This window comes from Leucopleurus acutus (genome assembly GCF_964270905.1).
Source record: "Leucopleurus acutus genome assembly, chromosome: 20".
Classification (NCBI taxonomy): domain Eukaryota; kingdom Metazoa; phylum Chordata; class Mammalia; order Artiodactyla; family Delphinidae; genus Leucopleurus; species Leucopleurus acutus.
In genome coordinates this window covers 58391096-58413398 of record NC_139162.1, presented here as the reverse complement: position 1 = coordinate 58413398, position 22303 = coordinate 58391096, and the positions used below count along the sequence as shown (strand labels likewise).

General features: G+C 45.9%; 1 protein-coding gene across 1 annotated transcript; it reads right to left on the bottom strand.

Moving 5' to 3' along the window:
- Positions 1-800: 800 nt before the first annotated feature.
- On the bottom strand, positions 801-21583 carry ZNF671 (zinc finger protein 671; the record flags this gene model as incomplete). The annotated part of the gene is made up of 6 exons (XM_082863008.1): positions 801-2444; positions 3058-3180; positions 3795-3921; positions 17508-17767; positions 19105-19179; positions 21493-21583. 6 exons carry the CDS (start codon positions 21581-21583, stop codon positions 1240-1242), a joined length of 1881 nt encoding a protein of 626 aa, XP_082719134.1. The 3' UTR covers positions 801-1239.
- Between the last annotated feature and the right edge of the window lie 720 nt (positions 21584-22303).

Sequence of the window (22303 nt, the reverse complement as noted above, 5' to 3'; positions counted from 1 at the left end):
AGCAGGAGAATATCTTAGCAGGTACCTTTAGCAGGTATATCTCTCTAGGGTGTTGTAATCTCTCCAACTACTTATTATTCACACCCAATGTTTCTGAACCATATGGTTTCCACCTGGCTCCTGTAGGTCTTCCAGCCAGTGACACCTGCCTACAGAATTCTGAACTCAGGCTCCTTGGCAGGTACCAGAGGCCAGCTGCCTCTTAATAATGCTTGGGAATATGAAACATTCTATAGGAACAAGGGACCAACTGCTCTTCTTCATACTTACTTATGGACCCACAAATAAAACTAGCCTCCAGGCCACATGGTATGTCTCACAGAGCCCTGAAGTCATTCCTAGAAGGTCTTGGGTAGCAATGAAAATTGGGCCAATAGTGGACAGCTATTCTTTGCCCTCATGCTGTCCTCTCTGAAGCACAGAAAACCAAGGATTCCCACAAAATCTGTTTATCATTTCATGCTGGTAGAACACAGTTGTGGCCTCAACACACTCCACACAATGAACAGAGCCCTCAAGATTAAAGGCAGCTCAGAGTAAGGACTTTATTATTGTACAAACACGAGCAAATGTGGGACACAGAGTTCCAGGGCTGCGGGACTTGGAGACTGTATACATCCACAATGAGACCAAGAAATACACGAAGGTAAATCTCTGCAAGCTCCCTGGAGAGCCCATCTTATGAGCTGATTCTTTCCACACCTAAGCCAGTCAAAGGGTGAAAATGAGGGCCCCTGTAGGCCACTGAGGCCAGTCATGACTCCTTCCAGGGACTGGAGAGATGGCAGAGGTCTGCCTGACTAAGCTTGTAACTGACACACCCTGTGGGACTTTGACAGATGGGAACAGCAGGATGCCTTCTACCAACTGGGAAAGGCACTAAGCAGTTTAGAATGTGCGCCACAGCTTCTAAAAGCACCTCACGTGTGTGGCACTCATCAGGAATCTTCCTGTTGTGGATGTTTGTATGTATGAGGTTTCACTTCTGACTGACGGCTCTCTCACAAAACCCACATTCAGGGCTTCACTCTGGGGACAGTTGTTAGGTTGAACAAGGAGACAGCACATTCCTTGTACTCTAAAGCCTTTGTCCAGCATGGACTTCCTGTGCCGAATAAGGTTTGGCCTTTGGGTGAAGGCTTTCCCACGTCTGCTGCACTCACAAGCACTGCTAGATACTCTCAAGTGTACAGCAAGTTGGGAATGCTGGCTAAAAGGCTTCCTGCACTCACTGTACTCTCACGGCCTTTCTCCAGTGTGAGTCCTCTGGTGGAGAACAAGTGTGTGTCTGTGGTTGAAGTCCTTCCCACACTCCCTGCACTCAGAGGACCTTTCTCCAGTGTGAACCTTCCAGTGCCGAATAAGGTTTGGCCTTTGGGTGAAGGCTTTCCCACATCTGCTGCACTCGTAAGGCTTTTCTCCAGACTGAACTTTTTGGTGCTGAACGAGTTTGGAGATGCAGCTAAAGGCTTTCCCACATCTGCTGCATTCATAATCACTGCTATGAATTCGCCAGTGTACGTTAAGGTGGGAGCTTTGACTGAAGGACTTCCCGCACTCCCTGCACTCATAAGGCCTTTCTCCAGTGTGAGTCCTCTGGTGCAGAACCAGTGTGTGTCTGCGGTTGAACTCTTTCCCACACTCACTGCACACATAAGGCTTTGCTCCTGTGTGAACCTCCTGGTGTCGAATGAGGTTAGACTTGCTGCTAAAGAATTTTCCACAGTTACTGCACTGATAGAGCCTTTCACCTGTGTGAACTCGCCTGTGTTCAACAAGACCAGAGACTTGTCTAAAGAACTTCCCACACTCACTGCACTCAAAAGGCCTTTCTCCAGTGTGGACTGTCTGATGTTTAAAAAGGTCACAGCTTTGGCTAAAGAATTTCCCACATTGGCTGCACTCATAAGGCCTTTCTCCAGTGTGGATTCTCTGGTGCCTTGCAAGTGTGTCTTTCCGAGTGAACACTTTCCCACATTCACTACATTTATGAAGCTTCTGTCCAGTGCTAAGGGCTCCCCCAAGCTCAGTGCTCTTACGGGGCTTCATTCTGTCATGAGAAACCTGGTGCTGAAGGCCAGAGGTGGCTGGTAAGTCCACTCTGCCCTCACCATGTATGTAGGTCTTCTCTGGCACACAGATTCTGCAGCTTTTCACAGTGTCCCTGCCCTCATCCCTCCTGAAGAATTTCTCTCCACTGTGGTGCTGGTGAAGGTCTGCACTGAACCAGAACTGCTTCCCATGTGCCTCACATATGTGTGGTTCCTGCCTGGCTTTCCCCCATGGGTATTCAGTCAGATGTAAGAGGTCTTTCAATATTGGGCCAGATACGTCACATGGGTGGGTTTTCAGACCTGCCACAGGAGTCCTGAACTGTGACACTCCTTCTAAATAAACACTCTGCTCAGAGGAAACAGCCTCAGCCTCCACTCCACACCAACAACCTGAAAGCAGAGAAGTGCCCAATGAGATGCATGTTGACTTTGAAGGAGGGGACAACCCCATCATAAATGTATCTGACACACCGAGGATAAGTCCATGGGACCGTTTACAGGACAGAGGCAGGGATAGGTTGAGGAAGGGATTGCTATGCAGTGCAGGGCCTCTGAAGGTCACAGAATGGGGGAGGCCTCCTGAAGACAAGGACATGAGGGCAGAATGAGGACAGAATAGAGCAAACAGTTTCCAGTAGGACGTTGGCTGTTGGGACAGACGAGTGCTAGGCAGAAGGGCATGTCCAGGCCCAGGAAACTCCAATCACAAGTAAGCAGCTGGTGTTCAAAGATTACTGAAGGATATGTGCACATCTCGTGACACATTAAGTGCAAGCCAATGTTGCAGACGAATGCGGAGTGAGCAGTAAGGAGGAATGGATGCAAGGTGGATGCCAGGGGCTAGAAGTCAGACTAGAAATAAGTCACAGTGTCCAGAATGGGGAAGGACATGTAGAAACACTGTGTGTCCACAGGCCTTGAAATCAAACACAGGTGGAAACAGTCAATATCTCTGGATTTGAACCTAACCTTGACATCATGCCCTTCCTTGGTGTCCACTCACCAGGTCCAGGTCCCTTCTGAGCCTCTTTCTCTGTGACTGGAGTCATATCCACCTGGGCAGGCATCCAGGGCTCCTCCCCTTGCTCCAGCTGTGTGACTAAATATGATCTTGAGAATGTAATTCCTAAGCGAAACCCAGCACTGGTGAGTACTGGCTCAGAGAAACCCACCCTATGACAGACCACAAGTTAAAGAATAATAATTATTACTGGGACTTCCCTGGCGGTCCAGTGGTTAAGACCCTGTGCTTCCACTGCACGGGGTGTGGGTTCAATCCCTAGTCAGGGAACTAAGATCCTGCATGCCACACTACTCAGCCAAAATAATAATAATTATAATTATTACAAAAAGAACCATGAAGGAAGCATCCAAGGGTCTACATAAGTAGTGACTATGTGAGTGCCTGTAACTCCTGGTATAATAGAGCCCCAGAAAATGTCACCTGGAGGAAGGGGGCAGAACCTTGGGCACAGGGGTGTCATAATTCTAGACAGATTCACCAGCCCAGAAAGTGACCAACACTATGGGTTCCATTGGGAAAACTATGTCTTGTGACCCCCAAACCTTTTGCTGCGTGGCTTCGGGGCTGCTCAGTCAGAAGTGAGGACACACCATCGAGCATAACCCTGGCAGCCATGGCACCTACTCCAGGAAACATGGCCAGAAAGCTGTGTGGGAAGGACAGAGTGGTCCCTGTGGGAAAGGAGAAAGGAGATGGAGTTGGTGTGAGGGTCTTACCCAGGGAGGCTAAAAGTGCAAAGTTCTCCAACATCACATCCCGGTACAGGAGTCTCTGATCCTCATCAAGGAGCACCCATTCTTCCCGGGAGAAGTACACAAACACGTCCTCAGAGATGGCACAGCCCTGCAAAGATGGGGACAGCAAGGTCCATGAAAAGTGTCTCAAGTGAGTATCCCCACTCTACCTACGCACAACAATGTCTTGCTCACCCATGTCCCGAGGTCCCCAAGTCAAACGAAGTACCAGGCATTGATACCATCGGTCCTTTCTCTCTCCTGACTACCCCCAGTGATCACTGTGTCAGCCCACAGCAACAACAAGCAGGTTGGGAGATAGATGCCATTTAAGCTCTGAGCCTGGCCCAGTTCCCCTGGGGAACCCCACAGCATACTCCCTGGACATACTTCCTAAACCTGCGCTCACTCTTTTCACTTAAGCTCCCAACAACAGGGTCCTAGGCCAATCAGTTTACACTCCCTCCTCTCCTGCACATCACTCTTTGGACCATGCCTGCCTCACATCTTCAGCTACCTAAAACCAACTTTCTGGCCCACACCACAGACATTACCCTGGACTCCCCAGATGTCACTCTGTACACAGCATGGAGAGAACACTTGGCAATACAATCAGGATGCTATCTTGTCCCAAACCTCCAGTGGCCCCCACTGCCAAAGCCCCCATTCCTGCTTTAAAACCCTCCCAATCTGGCCCTTTTCCTTTCTTCAAATCACGGGCACCCAGAACCACATGCACACCTCAGTTACTCTGAGCCCTCTTCCATTTCTCAGTTGTACACTGTATTAAGTTTCCTATTACTGCTGTAACAAATCACTAGTAGCTCGGTGGCTTAAATCAACTCAAATTTATCATCTTACATCTGGAGGTTGTAAGTCCAAAATGGGCTTCACTAGGCTAAAGATCAAAATGTCAGCAGGATTGGGACTTCCCTGGTGGCACAGTGGTTAAGAATCTACCTTCCAATGCAGCGAGCCTGGGTTCAACCCTTGGTCAGGGAACTAGATCCCACATGCATGCCACAACTAAGAGTTTGCATGCCACAACTCAGGAGCCTGCCTGCCGAAACTAAGACCAAAAAAAAAAAAAAAAGATGTCAGCAGCATTATATTCCTTCTGGCAGCTCCACAGAAGAATCTGTTTCCTTAGCTTTTCTAGCTTTTAAAAAGCCTCCTGCATCCTTGAGTCCTTGCCCCTTCCTCCATCGGCAAAGTCAGCAACTATCATTCTGACATCTGTTTCATTCCTCAAATCTCCTTCTTTGATTCTGATCCTCCTGTGATTACACTGGGTCCACGGGATAACCCAGGATAATCTGTCCATCTCAAGATCATTAGCTTAATCACATATATAAAGTCCCTGTTGCGGGACTTCCGTGGTGGCACAGCGGTTAAGACTTCACGCTCCCAATTCAGGGGGCCTGGGTTCGTTCCCTTCTCAGGGAACTAGATCCCACATGCGTTCGGCAACCAAGAGTTTGGACAACTAAGGAGCAGTGAGCCTCAACTAAGGAGCCTGCCTGCTGCAACTAAGACCCAGCACAACCAAATAAATAAATAAACATTTAAAAAAAAAGTCCCTGTTGCCATGTGAGATAACACGTCCGAAGCTTCTAGGGATTAGAAAATGGACATCTTTGGGAGGTCATTAAGCTGCTTATCACATACATGTTGTCCCCACACCAGTCACAACTTTCCTACACCTAATTATCTGAAAATTAACTTTATAACAGACCTCCCCATTTCAGTGGCTGGCATTTCCATCCTTCCAGCAGCTAAATCCAAAGCTTTGGGTCATCTCTCCTTTACTTCCTTCTCTCACAATCCACTTCAGAAAATAAAATCAGCCCTAGTAAAGTATCAGCATGAGAACACAACCTCTGTGCCACCTTCACAGCAATCACTCTGGTGCAGCCCATCAATGCTCATTTAGACTGCTGCAGTAGTCTCCTCCCTGATTTCCCTGTGGTGTGACCACATATAAAAATAAAATTCTCACCTATAACCTCTGCAGCAACTGAACCGAAACGGTCAGAAATCTCATAAAAACTGCCTTCCTGGGACTTCCATGGTGGCACAGTGGTTAAGAATCCTCCTGCCAATGCAGGGGACACAGGTTCAAGCCCTGGTCCGGGAAGATCCCACATGCCGCGGAACAACTAAGCCCGTGCGCCACAACTACTGAGCTTGTGCTCTAGAGCCTGCATGCCACAACTACTGAAGCCCGTGCCCCTAGAGCCCATGCCCCGCAACAAGAGAAGCCACCACCATGAGAAGCCCGCGCACTGCAACGAAGAGCGGCCCCCGCTCGCCGCAACTAGAGAAAGCCCGTGCATAGCAACAAAGACCCAACGGACCCAAAAAATAAATATATATATAAATTTATTTTAAAAAACCCCAAAACTGCCCTCTTCCCTTTACACCCATTTCCAACTTAGGGGCCAGTCAGCTTTCCCCCTCCCCTGCCCTCGAGCCTCAGCCAAAGGCAAGTGATGATGCCCAACCCCCTTGCTATTAGCAAGCTCTGAATAAATGTGAATAATTTCCACACCTACCATCACTCCGTCTCCACCATCACTCTAGCCCTTCACTGTCTGTTCTCTCTGCTGCCAGAGGAAGACTGCTGAGACTCTGCTCCACTTTCCCCATGGCTCCCATCATCCTCAGAATAGAGGGCAAGACGCTCAGCTGGCCATTTCAGGCCTGAAACCTGTCCCCATGTTGTCTCCCCCAGAAAGGAAAGAGACTAATTGTTTGTTGGACACTCACAGCTCAGCTTCAACTCCAAGCATCTGAACATGCCTGGGACGCCTTCCATCCCTCATCTCTCTGGGTTCTACAGAAACTTCTCCATGTAACGATGGCTTAGATGGAGACTGCCTCCTCAGAGCCTGCAGACACAACTGCTGGGACAGGGGAGAGCAAAGACACGTAATCCCACATATTGGGAAGGTGAGGGCTCAGCTATCAGCTTGGCCACTGTCATTGGAGCCTGTGGGCAAAAGGGATGGGAACAGCCCATATCACACCAGGGGATGGAGGTGCTATTCCCATCTCCAGGATTCTACAACCCCAGAAACAAGATGGGGTACCGGAAGCCCTGCCCCAAAGTGAAGTGCTCACAGAAAAAGGCCCCTCTCCTTGGCCATGATTGGCAGAGAGCTGACACCCTGTGGCACTGAGAATTCTGGGTACTGCAGTCTCCACCTCGACACCAGGTGTTGAGGGGCAGCCTGTGGTCAGAAGGTGGAAGGCAAAGGAATTGAGTGCCTACTGTCTTAGCCTGCCAGTTGCTCCCAAGCCTCAGGCTGCATTTCATATCTTAGAGTCTCTGTAACTGGATGAGGTTGGTACTAAACTCGAGTTCAGCTGCTCGCCACTCGAAAAGCCAATTCTCGACAAACAAGTGTTGGTGGAAAAGGAAAAGTTGCTTTATTCAGGAGGCCAGCAATCTGGGAAGCTGGTGGACTAATGTCCTAAGACCATCTCCAAGTTGCTGGTTAGGAGACAAAGGTTTTAAAGGCCATGTGAGGGAGGGGCTGCAGGGTGCATGATCCACTTGTGTTCAATTCTCAGATTGGTTGGCATCAAGGTGAAGTTTCGAGCATCAGCAATCTTCTGGTTTCAACCCGTCTGGGGTCTACGTGCTTGCGGTCAGCAGTTTTCCTCCGGTGGGGGTCGGCTTCATATAAAATCTCCAGTGCGCGCTTCATATCCTGAGCGTGATACAACGCTAGCTATTTTGGAGGTTCACAGCCTGCAGATCCCAGCCTCATCCTTCCGAATTTGGGACCCAAGGCCAGCAGTTTCACCTCCATGTTGTAAAATGAAGATAAAACCTCCCTAGCAGACCTCTGTGAAATTGTTTAAATATTCCTCAAACAGAAACGTCCATTCACTAAAACAGCAGAAAAAAATAGTGCCCATACCTTGGTGAGGTTAAGTATCAAGTGATTAAACCAGTGCAAGGTGCATGATTAGTGCTGAATACATGGTCCTTATCATCACAAACCTGGGCTCTCAGGTACCCATGTGGTAGGAGGTGAGTCAAGGCTGACTACTTGCAGCGTCTGTCAAAATTCACATACACAGGGCTTCCCTGCTGGCGCAGTGGTTGAGAGTCCGCCTGCCGATGCAGGGGACACGGGTTCGTGCCCCGGTCCGGGAAGATCCCACATGCCGCGGAGCAGCTGGGCCTGTGAGCCACGGCCGCTGAGCCACGGCGCATCCGGAGCCTGTGCTCCGCAACAGGAGAGGCAACAACAGTGAGAGGCCCACGTACCGCGAAAAAAAAAAGAAAAGAAAAAGAAAAAATTCACATACACATACCCTGAAGCTACGAGTAGCCTTAACAGGAATGATTTAAAATTTTACAGGATAGCAGTGTACAATCTGTGTCATTTAAAATTATTTCAAGAAAAAAATAATCACACATACAGAATGACGTTCTCAATTTCAGGTAGCCAGTTGCACTAGGGATATGTTCTAGACAAGATGATTCAAGATTTACAGTTTAAGAAATATTTTCCTGGGACTTTCCTGGCGGTACAGTGGTAAAGAATCCGCCTTACAGTGCAGGGGATGAGGCTTCGATTCCTGGTCAGGGAACTAAGATCCCACATGCTGTGGGGCAGCTAAGCCCATGCGCCACAACTACTGCGCTTGTGTGCCTCAACTAGAGAGCCTGCATGCCACAAACTACAGAGCCCACATGCTCTGTAACCTACGTGCCACAGCTACAGAGCCTGCACGCCACAACTAGAGAGAAACCCACACGCCGCAATGAAAGATCCCACATACCACAACTAAGACCCGATGCAGCCAAAATTAAATAAATAAATAAATAATCTAAAAAAATTTTTCCCTCAGGAGTAAGTACAGCATAGGGTTGTAGCATAATTCTTCTATATCTTACTTTCAAATTCACAATCTTTGAACTTGCATTAGAACCAATCATGTTGTGTTTGGCTTCAAATTCAATGCAATCTAGCACATAGTGTCCAGTGTCTGACTTCACAGGCTGAGCTCTAGGGGGAGGCTTACCTGGGTTTGCAGCTGGTAACCCCATTACTGATTATAGTACCTTATGCAGAAAGCCTCACTCCTCCAAGCTTCAGTCCCCTCATTTCTGAAACGGGGAAATAACAGTATTCACAGCACATGGTTTTTGGGATTATTACCTGGGGAATTACATGACATCCTCTGGTCATTCTTCCAACAGTGCTTCAAACCCTTCCCAATGGAGGACAGAAAATGACTCCTGACCATCCACATTCTCTTGACTTGATTCAGAGGGTTTAAGGTGCTCAATTCCTCCAGGAACCAGAACCTCACCCCCACCAGACCCCCCCTCCCCCAACTATCCTCAGGTAAACTGGCTCCAGTTGGATCTGTGTAGTAAGTGGGAGCTCAGCCTGAATTCCCATGACTCAAGCTTACCAGATACAGGATTCCACCACTTGACACTGGGGTCCAAAGTGAGCACTAAACCCTGGGAAAAGGGAAAAAGTGCAGGCACTGAATTCTATGGAAAAGATTGCTCCATTCGCCTAGATCATCTTTAATTTCCCTCAGCAGAAGTGCTTTTGCAGATTTCAACTAAACTTTGAAGTTTTCAGTAATACTGAAAAAATAACTTTGTAGTTTTCAATAAAATACTTAGGAATGAATATAATGAAAGAACATGTACATGTATCATTATATTCATTCCTAAGTATTTTTTATGCTATAGATTTGTAAATTTTAATCATTCAAGTTTTGCTTTCTGTGTGTTAACATATAGAACACAGTTCATTTACATCTATATCCCTGTCTACCACACACACGTGTATTTATACATATATATAAAGAGAAAGAGAACGGTACACAGCACTTTGCTACATTGTTATGCTAGTGAGTCTTCTGCATCAACTGATATGATATGATTTTTCTTCTTTTTTTTTCTTTAGCCTGTTAATATGTTGGATAACATTCTTTGCTCTTCTAATATTAAACAAACCTGGCACCACTGAAAGAAATCTCTCTTGGTCATGATATATAATTCTTTTTACACACTGCTGAATTTTATTTGCTAATACTATCTTAATGATATTTATGTCTATTTTCATGAGGATAGTTCTACTAAAATTTTCAGATGTCTTACAATTTTCTTTACATTCTATTTTTTTAATTAATTAATTCTATTTATTTATTTTTGGCTGTGTTTTGTCTTCATTGCCACGCGCAGGCTTTCTCTAGTTGTGGCGAGGGGGGCTACTCTTTGTTGCGATGCACAGGCGTCTCACTGCAGTGACTTCTCTTGTTGTGGAGCACGGGGTCTAGGCACGCGGGCTTCAGTAGTTGCAGTACGTGGGCTCAGTAATTGTGGCTCACGTGTTCTAGAGCACAGGCTCAGTAGTTGTGGCGCACAGGCTTACCTGCTCCACGGCATGTGGCAGGTGGATTCTTAACCACTGCGCCACAAGGGAAGCCCATCTTTACATTCTATTATGTGTTCTGTAAAGACAGTTGTATTTGGTATGCAGTTCTAAAATATCAGTGTGTTTGTAAATCTTGTCATATGCCTGATAATCACTTTGATTCCTTCTTCCATTGATTGCTCCTATTTTGGTCATTTAGGTTGGAGTTGTATTTGCTGTTCTAACTAATGCGATTTCCTCCTATGTCCTGTGTGTTCATCCCTTGGCAGTTTTAGACATTGAAGATACTCTTTCACTCTTTGTTTATTTATTTATTTTTTTTGCGGTACGCGGGCCTCTCACTGTTGTGGCGTCTCCCGTTGCGCAGCACAGGCTCCGGACGCCCAGGCTCAGCGGCCATGGCTCACGGGCCCAGCCGCTCCGTGGCATGTGGGGTCTTCCCGGACCGGGGAACGAACCCGTGTCCCCTGCATCTGCAGACGGACTCTCAACCACTGCACCACCAGGGAAGCCCCAGTCTTTCACTCTTTAAATTTTGGCTGTCACGGGCTTTACAGAATAGAAGGCTGCAATTCTAAAAGAAATACATTCATTAATTTTCGACACAATATATTTTGCTTGTTACTGATACATTTAAATTGTTCTTGTGACTTCCCTGGCAGTCCAGTAGTTAAGACTCCGTGCTTCCAATACAGGGAACACAGGTTCAATCCCACATGCTGCATGGCACGGCCAAAAAAAAGTTAAAAAAAATTATTCTTGCCTGTTTCACAAAAATATGCTCCTAATTTATCTTCTATTGGTTTCCTTATTTCTTTTACTCTTTGATACTTAACATCTTTAAAATTTAAATGTCTGTGGATTTTCTAGGATATTTTAAAATTTCTAATTTATTTTGCTTTATTTAGAGAATATATTCTATACTGCTTCAATTTTAAAGCTTACTGAAAATTATTTTATGTCCCTAGCATTTGGTTTATCTTGGAGGAATGTACCATGTGTACCTGAAAAGAATGTGTATTCTGCTATAGGCTGGAGTAATGTTTTATACATATCTACTGAATCAAGTTAGCTGATGATATTGGTCATGTCTTGTATATCCTTACGGTTTTCCTGCCTATTCTATTAATTATTGAAAGAGTTTTGAAAGCCTGTTCTCAGGTACAAATACATTTAGCATATTCATTCATTCATTCATTCATTTGTGGCAGCACCACATGGCTTGTGGGATCTTTCTTCCCTGACCAGGGATAGAACCTGTGCCACCTGCAGTAGAAGGACAGATTCCTAACCATTGGACCACCAGGTAATTCCCCATTTAGCATTTTAAAATCTTCTTGATTTAAGTTACTTGTTTAATAAGATGTCCCTATGTTATCTTTGGTAATGTTATTTTTCCTAAAGTTGACATTTTCTTATATTAATCTAACCTCTCCAATCCTCTTTTTAAAATAAATTTATTTATTTATTTATTTTTAGCTGCGTTGGGTCTTTGTTGCTGCATGCGGGCTTTCTCTAGTTGCAGTGAGCAGGGGCTACTCTCGTTGCGGTGTGCAGGCTTCCCATTGCGGTGGCCTTTCGTTGCGGAGCACAGGCTCTAGGTGCGCGGGCTTCAGTAGTCGTGGTTCACAGGCTCTACAGCTCAGGCTCAGTGCTTGTGGCGCATGGTCGTAGCTGCTCCGTGGCATATGGGATCTTCCCGGACCAAAGCTCAAACTCGTGTCCCTTGCATTGACAGGCAGATTCTTAACCACTGCACCACCAGGGAAGTCCACCTCTCCAACCTTCTTATGGTTAATATTCATGTCTTATTTCATTCTATTCCTTTTAGCATATACTTATGTTTGTAATTAAGGATCATTTGTTATACGTTGCATGGAGTTTGCCCATTCATTTAATAAAGTCTGACAATCTCTCCCTATAATTTAAATATATGAGATATTTAAAGCAATAAAACTGAAAAAGAATTGTGGGTACAAATGTATAACTTACTCGCTCTTATCTTCTTAGAAAGGGATAAATCAGACAAAGAATAAGCATATAAATGATATTAAAAATATAACATTCAGGGCTTCCCTGGTGGCACAGTGGTTGAGAATCTGCCTGCCAATGCAGGGGACACGGGTTCGAACCCTGGTCTGGGAAGATCCCACATGCCACGGAGCAACTGGGCCCGTGAGCCACAATTACTGAGCCTAAGCGTCTGGAGCCTGTGCTCCGCAACAAGAGAGGCCGCGATAGTGAGAGGCCTGCGCACCGCGATGAAGAGTGGCCCCCGCTTGCCACAACTAGAGAAAGCCCTCGCACAGAAGCGAAGACCCAACACAGCCATAAATAAATAAATTTAAAAATTCACGACATGTCAATATTTTAAAAAAATAATAATAATACTATAACATTCAGAAGATACACATTCATCTTGATTTTACACTGTTAAACATTTGAAAAATTACATTCACAAAGGGAAAAATGAAGCCACAACACAGATCACAAGTTTTATGAATTCTCTATGAATATATGTATATTTGTTTACTAGAGCAGTGTAATAATATGATTTATAACAATAAATACGTATTTGGTCTTTTAATTTTTAAAATAAATTTATTTGGCTACGTTGGGACTTTGTTGCTGCGCGTGGGCTTTCTCTAGTTGCAGCAAGTGGGGGTTACTCTTTGTTGTGGTGCACGGACTTCTCAATGCAGTGGCTTCTCTTGTTGTGGAGCACGGGCTTCAGTAGTTGTGGCTCACGGGCTCTAGAGCGCAGGCTCAGTAGTTGTAGCGTATGGGCTTGGTTGCTCAGCGGCATGTGGGATCTTCCCGGACCAGGGCTCGAACCCGTGTCCCCTGCACTGGCAGACGGATTCTTAACCACTGTGCCACTAGGGAAGTTCCTGTATTTGGTCTTTGTCCAGGTTTTGGGCACAGAACTCCTAAAACCTTAGGTATTTCCTAAGTGAGAAGAGCAATAAAAATGCCCTTATGAGGTTACTTTGGGAAAGCACAAAAGGATGGTGGGGCTGGTTTCCAGGAGAACCAACCACATGATTAGAGGGTTGGAATTTTCAGTCCTACCCCCTGACCTCTGAGGGGGTACAGCGGTCGGAGACTGAGTTTGATCGCCAATGGTCAAGGATGTAATCAATCATGCCTGTGAAATGAAGCCTCCATAAAAACCCAAAAGAAAAGGGTTCAGAGAGCTTCCAAGTTGACGAACACATGGAGATGCAGGAAGAGCAATGTGCATGGGAACTCTGCACCCTTTCCCCATACCTTTCCCTGTATGCATCTCTTCCATGTGGCTGTTCTTGGGTTATATCTTTTTATAATAAACTGGTAATCTAGTTAGTAAAATGTTTCTCTGAGTTCTGTGAGCCACTATAGGAAAATTGATTGAACCTGAAAAGGAGGCTGTTGGAACCTCCAATCAGTTCAGAAACCCAGGTGAAAACATGGACTTAACGACTGGTGTCTGAAAGGGTGTGTGTGGGGTTGGGGGAGTCTTATGGGACTGAGACCTTAACCTGTGAGATCTGATGCTATCTCTGTGTAAACAATGTCAGAATTGACTTGAATTATAGGACACTCAGCTGACGTGGGAGAATTGCTTATTGGTGTAAGAAAACCCACCCATACACAATAGAATTGGTGAGACCATAATCTTTAGCAGCCTTTCTCAAATGGGGTTCCATGAATTTGTGCCCACAGAAAATGGTTTCAGTGGATACTGTCTTAAATACCCGAAGGAAAGTACATGCCTAGGACCAGTCTAAATGCATAGAAGAATAATCAGTTCACTACCTACAATGGATTCCTTGGGAAACTAATGCTTAATTCTCTCATAAAATCAATTGGATAGAGTATACAAAGGGAGAATAATATAGGAATTTCAATAACACAAACTATCTTTCCTGGCTGTTTTGTAGCTCATGAAGAAGATCAGAATAATATCACCCCAAAATATGCCTCTTTGACATAAAAATTATTTTGAGCTGAAGGCAGTGAGAAACAGCAAACACAGAAAAAGCTCCCCCTTTTCTACCTAAAGGCAAGATATAAATTCTCCTTTTATTGGAGACAGATTATCAGCCCAGAGACTGGCACCAAAGGAATCTGCAATCAAACCACACAATATTAGGTTCCTCCTCCATATTTACCTTCTCGGTTTGCTACCCTTGGAAGCCTAAAACTGCTTTTCTTCGTTCTGTCATTTGTCTACAAATTTACTCTTCTTTGTCGAAGATACTAATATAAACTAGAATCCTAAGTCACCAATTCCAGTTACTTTTGGTTTAGGTTTCTCCCATGTGTTGTGTGCTGCACATATTAATATACTGTTTTTCTCATTAGTCTGTTTTTTTCAGAAAACAGGGCAGAAACATTTCCTGTGTTGGGACAACTTGTTAGAGGAATTCTTTGGTAGGAACTTCCTGTGAGGCAAGAAGCATGTCCTCCTTGGAACATTTAGTCAAGAACAAGGAGATGGACTTCCCTGGTAGTCCAGTGGCTAAGACTCTGTGCTCCCAATGCAGGGCGCCCGGGTTCGATCCCTGGTCAGGGAACTATATCCCACAAGCCGCAATGAAGATCGAAGATCCCGCCACAACTAAGACCCGGAACAACCAAATAAATAAATAAATAACAAAGACTAAAACACAAGGAGGCACCCCAATGTTCACTGCAGCACTATTCACAATAGTCAGGACATGGAAGCAACCTAAATGTTCATAAACAGAGGAATGGATAAAGCTGTGGTACATATATACAATGCATTACTCAGCCATAAAACGGAACGAAATTGGGTTATTTGTAGAGATGTGGATGGACCTAGAGACTGTCATACAGAGTGAAGTAAGTCAGAAAGAGAAAAACAAATATTGTATATTAACATATATATGTGGAATCTAGAAAAATGGTATAGATGATCTTATTTGCAAAGCAGAAATAGAGACACAGACTTTGAGAACAAACGTATGGACACCAAGGAGGGAAAGGGGGTGGTGGTGGGATGAATTGGGAGGTTGGAATTGACATATATACACTATCGATACTATGTATAAAAGAGATAACTAATGAGAACCTGCTGTGTAGCTCAGGGAACTCTACTCAGTGCTCTGCAGTGACCTAAATGGGAAGGAAATCCAAAAAAGGGGGGACATATGTCTACATATAGCTGATTCACTTGGCTGTACGGTAGAAACTAACACAACATTGTAAAGCAACTACCCTCCAATAAAAATTAACACACACACACACACACACACACACACACACACACACAGAGGCTGGGACAATCTATCATATGGCATTTGAGGGATTTTGTGGCTTTGGCAAGACTGAGTAAAGTGGAATCACTCCTGACACTGGAGGAGATTTTCAGTGTGTGTTTCTCTTACAACAGGTTGTTCAAAAGCAAGGGTAACTGTCATCAGGCAGCTATTTTACGACACCCCATCTTCTTCTGCCAGGCCAGGTTCCTTGTGCCTTACAAAGCATTCTCCTCATGCAGACACTGGATAAACAGAATGCCCCTCCTTTGTGGAGGGAAGTCTCAGAAATGCCCACCCTCCCCCCCCACCTCCATCCACAGCCCTCCTGTCTCACCCCAAGGACCATTTGAAATAACATACTTAAGATTGCTACCCATGGGACCTCCCTGGTGGCACAGTGGTTAAGAATCATCCTGCCAATGCAGGGGACACATGTTCAATCCCTGGTCTGGGAAGAGCCCACATGCTGCGGAGCAACTAAGCCCGTGTGCCACAACTACTGAGCCCGCACGCTAGAGCCCACGAGCCACAAATACTGAGCCCACGAGCCACAACTACGGAAGCCCGTGCGCCTAAAGCCTGTGCTGCGCAACATGGGAAGCCACCACAGTGAGAAGCCTGCGCACCGTGACAAAGAATAGCCCCCACTCGCCACAAGCAGAGAAAGCCCATGTGCAGCAACGAAGACCCAACGCAGGCACAAATTTTAAAAATAAATAAATTTATATATATAAAAAAAGGATTGCTACCCCTAAATCTGATCTCCAGGCCTTGACCTAGTCCAGACCACTCTCTACACCCTGTGGACATCTCCAACCCAGCCCCTTCTGCAGAACGCCAGACCTTCCAGTCCAGCTGCTCATGTGACACCTCCACTCTGGGATATCTCAGAATCAACCATGTCCACTCTGAAACCTGCTCCCTAGTTTGACTTCCTGATTTCCGTTTTCAAAATGTCCATGAGGGCTGCTTCCCTAGTGGCGCAGTGGTTGAGAGTCCGCCTGACGACGCAGGGGACACAGGTTCGTGCCCCGGTCCGGGAAGATCCCACATGCCGCGGAGCGGCTGGGCCCGTGAGCCATGGCCGCTGAGCCTGCGCGTCCGGAGCCTGTGCTCCGCAACGGGAGAGGCCGCAACAGTGAGAGGCCCACATACAACGCAAAAAAAAAAAAAAAAATGTCCATGAAAACAAAAACGAAAAAATTTAAAACTTGTTTTTTCACTTACTATCAATCACAGCCTCATCTGATGCAGGAGGAAATGTTGTTGTTGGTATCTTTAAAATAAATCCAGAACCTGATCACTTCTTCCCCCTCTCCTGGCTCTCGAGTCCATCCACCGTCAAAACATTTCTTGAAGCCGCTGCAGTGGCGTCTTTACCAATCTCCACGCATTCATCCTCACATTCCCTGCCCCAACTTAATCTGTTTCGCCCAGCGCAAAATGTGGGATAGTTTTAAAATCTCCACTCAGATCAAGTACTCCTTCTATTCGAAACTCTTATGGCTCCCAGAGCCCTCAGAATGAAAGTACAACTCCTCAACCCAGGTGTGACTCCTCACATCCTGCTCGATGCTGACACGACACGGATCCCCGATCTCCCCAATGCCTCTGGCTCAGTCCGACTTCCAAGCTTTTGCACCTGTCGATCCCTCTGTCTGACCCCCTCTCACACGCACAATCACACTGTCAGAAACAGAGACCCCACAATCCCGGACACCGGGCCTGGGCTGCAGGCACGGGAGCAGGCGCCCCGCACTCGGGGCTTTAGTGTCTGGTGGGGTAAGGGCGCTGAGGGCCCGGAGGAGGAGCGTGTACCTGAGGGGGTTCCCTCAGCGCGGCCGCCGCCATCGGGGTCTGTGGGCGGAGTGCGCAGGGAGAGGCAGGCATCCGGATTGAGGACCTGGATACCGCGGTCCCAAGCCCTGCCCCGGCGGCAGGGTCAAGGCAGGCGTCGCCACCGCCGAACTTTGTCTCGCCTCCGAGCGGCGGGGACAACGCCTACTCACGCGTCTTCCCGATTCCTCCACCCTCGGTCCAGACCAAGCATTCAAGAGCCCCCTAGCGCTTAGATCCTCACAAGAACCGACAAAATGTCTGGTTGCGCCTAAGATGCCGGAAGTCCCGCTCCGACGTCTTCCGCACGCACGGAAACGCCCCTCTCCCGGGTCTTCATTGGACGTGTGGCGCAGAGCCTTCTGGGTAATGTAGTTCTTGGTGAACCATCGGCCTAGGCACAGGTTCAGATTCAGGGCCTGGGCCTGAGCTCCTGGGGAAAGGCTGGGTACCACAAAAGGAGTTTGTAAGTGTACACCTAATTCCCGAGGATGGGCGAGGCTTAGCTCCTCTTCAAGGGCCCGCACGCAGATTCAGTGGATTGCTGTCTGCACTAATTAAATAAGTGTTTGGAGTCATATTATTTCGGATTGTCTGGAAAGCTGCAAAACCAAAAGGACACACCACACCAAGTTTCCCTCGTCCATTCATACCTGGGAGCTAGTAACCATTACCTTGTTGCCTTTTAAATACATTCTGGGGACTTTCCTGGTGGTCCAGTGGGTAAGACTCCACACTCCCAACGCAGGGGCCCTGTGTTCCATCCCTGGTCGGGGAACTAGATCCCACATGCATGCTACAACTAAAGATCCCGCATGCTGCAACTAAGACCTGGCGCAGCCAAAACAAATAAATAAATGTATTTTTAATGTTAAAAAAAATACATTTGGACTGAAGATTTAGGTTCAGTGTTGTTACTTTCAGTTCTTGTTAGGGACAAAAGAGGAAATATTCCAGACAGGGCCATGGAGTGGAAGAAGAGAGAGGGATGTTGAGGTACTCTGGAGCCAGTAGATAGATTTCCTCAGAAAACTTTTCTCCTGCCTGTATAATCAGTGATTGTATTCATCCCAGGAAGCAGCACTTTTTTCCAGGTAATATTTCTTACTTGGTATACTGAGACGGGCTGGGACCTGGGACCCTTTGCTGCAGTGCTGAAGTTCTTGCACCTGGACACACCTTTCCTCAAGCAACAAAATAGGAAGAAACTGTATGGGACTGAAAATAACTGCGTGCACGCTCGGTTGGGACAAATTCTGGAACCAAAAGATACAAAGAGACCAAAAAAACCCAACTGCCATTTTTGAAGGGCCTGGAGCAAAAACAGGGTGTTGGGAGCAAGAGCAGGGTACTGTGCAAGCCCCCCTGCATACAGCACCACATAAGGTGTGGGCAAAACACCTAAGCCGCCCCTCCAGCCAGACCCCTGGACACACCCCTTCCCTCACCCCATATAAGGAACAAGCTTGCTCCCCCTTGGGGATCCGGCAAGCAAGGGAACTTGTTGTTTGTTCTCACTGCCCCCAGCTGCAGCAGGGGCCTCAATAAAGCCTTGCCTGAATTTCTTGTCTGGACTCTAGTCAATTTCTATTTATTGGGGAAGGCCAAGAACTCTGGTCTGTAACAATACCACCATATATAGAATTGCTTTTAACATCTGAGACCTCTTGGAAAAGAAGTGCTACCATTTGAATGCTATTTCCTGCCTGAACAGTGACCATCATCGTGACCATCATTGGGAGCATGAGCCCAAAATGGGTCATATGATACCTGAGATAAATGTTTGGGACACCATGAGGTCATCTCCTTGCTGTGACGTGATCACCAGGGGTGTGCACCAGGGATCTGCACAGGGAGTTGACATTATCAGTGAAAAAAATTCCCGAGAGTTATTGATAATGATTCTGCAGCTATTTGAAGAGAGTGGAGAAAATAGCTCTGAGGAAACATTTACAATAGCTGTAAAAAGGTAATTTTGAGCCTGAGTACTGAAGTATGAAAACTGAGAGAATGAAGCTGAGCAGATAAAGGGTTTATTCATGAGGCAGCCAAACAAGGAGACAGAACAAATCGCAAATCCATCTCCCTGAAGGTGAGAGGCTCTGAATACTTATGGGATAAACCTGAAGTGTGGGGAGCATGGGGGAAGGTGATTAGAGATAAGAAAAAGGTGAAGTAATCATGGTTTTGCACAACAAAGCTACATGCTTCTCCATGGGACACATGTTCAGAAAATGGCGACGTTAGCATGTGGAGTCTTTGGCCCTCTGATGTCAAATGATAACTGATTGGATAACTTGTGTGTGCCCAGTTGAAGAGTTTGTTGTCCCAATCAGTCTTGACTGGCTCAAGCTTGAACTGGACCCAGCTGACTCCAAGTTCGTGAAAAAAATCTCTGGCAAACATCTTAATTGTTTAGGCCGTGTGATGCTTGGATGACATTCAAGTTTTTATAGAAACAACTGAAGCAAATTTGATCAGTGAAGGCATTTTACAATTCAGTATTTATTAAGCAAGTTATAGTTTAATGGATCTAACTGACGACTCCTCTCAATTTCGATAGTAGCTATGTGTTTTGTGCAGGTTTCAGACTATTGATAACCAATGTCTCCCTTGCCTGTATTGACAGTGACTGTGTCCTACTCAAAAAGGAACACTGTTTAATCCATATTACATATCTTACTCCACAATATTCCTCTGCCCTAATCATCCCAGGGCCAGGCTCCAGGCAACTAGAGATCACCCCTGTGCCCTAAGTCTCACATGAGTTATTCAAGTACCCAATCTTAAACTGTTTACTCTGCCCTTGCCTTTCTTTGCCTTGAAACCCCATAAAGGATCTGGCGTAGACCTTCCCCTCCCTCATTTCTTCTGCCTCCTGACAACTCTGGTGTTTTTCCCTGGGTGAAATATGGCACTGGGTGGCATATGGTAACAACTCCCCTCTGGACACTGTGAGCAAAATAAACTTCTTCCTTCCAAGCCTCATTCTCCCTTACTTTTGTGGCCACAGCGACATTACTGTACCATATCCAGCATTTCTATTTTTAGAACAAGTGTCCTCATGGAGAGAATGGTTTAGTTTGGGACAGGAGGAGAGCCCCATGATGCTCAGGGATTACTAGCAACACCATCTGAGGTCAAAAGTTCATGAATAACAGAAGTAAAACCAATGAATCACCAAAGCAGTAATTTGTGAAAGTTTATTGTACACACACCAAAAAGACAGTATGCAAACGAGGAACACTCATACCAAAATGTAGTATGAGACGCAGGGGTATATTGTTACAAAGCAACTTAGATAATGAGAAACCAGGGACTGTTTATTCATCTTATTGATTGCTTATGGTATTAGAATTTTCTTAAATGATAGGAAATTGGTCAGTAGTTACCTCACACCAACCTTGAGAAACAGTTCAAGTTTTGCTTATAATTTCTGAAGGCATAAGCCAGAAATGACCCAGGACAAATTAGTCTTGCAAAATAAGCTAAATTAAGCGCTGTTTTTGTAAGATTAAACTGGTTTTGTCTGCTCGCGGAATTTTCAAGGCTCGTCTCTGTTTTTTTATTTTAACACTGGGAAAGCTCTACCTTTTGCTGGCAGTCGTGGGCACTAATTTGGATTTTTTTGGTTTTGGTTTAATATTTATTTATTTAGTTTTTTTTTTTTGGCTGGGCCGGGTCTTAGTTGTGGCCTGCAGGCTTCTTAGTTGTGGCATGATGCGGGATCTAGTTCCTTGACCAGGGATCGAACCTGGGCCTCCTGCATTGGGAGCTTGGAGTCTTACCACTGGACCACCAGGGAAGTCCTGTGGGCAATACTTTGTGAGGCTCTGCATTGTCTGTTCCAAGAGTGACTTTATCTTCCTACCCTAAATTGCTGGGCCTGTGACAACTCTGCAGGACCTGGCCCCTGTCAAAACTTGGCAGGGGTAAGGGGACGAATAGTCAATGCTATCTCTCCCCATCATGCAAGTCTGCCTGGACAAACTGACTAATTATTTATAAAGGCTCCCTGGAGTAGCAGAAGCTGACACCTCTGCACCTAAACCAGGCTCATTAGTTGTCAGGCTTGAGCTGAAAACCTGGTGTAGGTGGTGTGGTAACTGGGAGAATTCCCTTGAGATCAACAGCCTCTCAGCTGTAGTTTGCCTTCACCTCCGAAGTGACACAATACATCCTTTTTAGGATGCCCATCGGGTACATCAACAGCTTTGTCATCACACACAATTCTTTCAGACAGGATCATCATTGTACTTACCTTTCTCCAGGAGCACAGGTATGACCTTACATTGAGGACATCTACCTCCAAGAAGACTTATTTGACACACTCATCATGGACATACAAGTCCAACATCTTTTAGTACTTTTGATGGCAACATATTCTTATTTATAAATTTTACCTCCAAACTGAAATCAGCAGCCACTCCCATTTGTGCACTCAGAGATTCCTGCACTAAAGAAACTTCAGTAACCCCATCTCATGCCCTGTTGTGTCGCTGGACAACTTATGATAGTCATTAGTTACCCCTGAGCTTCTGATGAAAAAAATCTAGCCCTCCTCAACTCTATAAATAAATCATTAAAACAGCAAAACAACAAATGACTAGTTACCCATTGGGCTCTCCCAGAAACAGAAACTCTCTAGACCCTGAGCACGTGACTCTCCATACCAGCGGTTCATTATATTTTGGGTCATGAAAACAGCACAACACAAACTTGCACAGCTACCAAGGCCTCCTCAAGATAGGATGTTTATTGCAGGACCCAGCAGTAAGGCCAGGTAAGAATCACGGAATTGGAAATATACCCAAAGTAGCCAATACTCAACTCGAGAATCATTCGGGTTTATTGCACACAATTAGCACAAAGTAGGGAAAATAGGAAAGGGGTTAACATCCACTACGTCTGCAAACGAGGTATCTCAGCACCAGCAGCTGTCTCCAGGTCTGCAACTGGTCTCGCAACA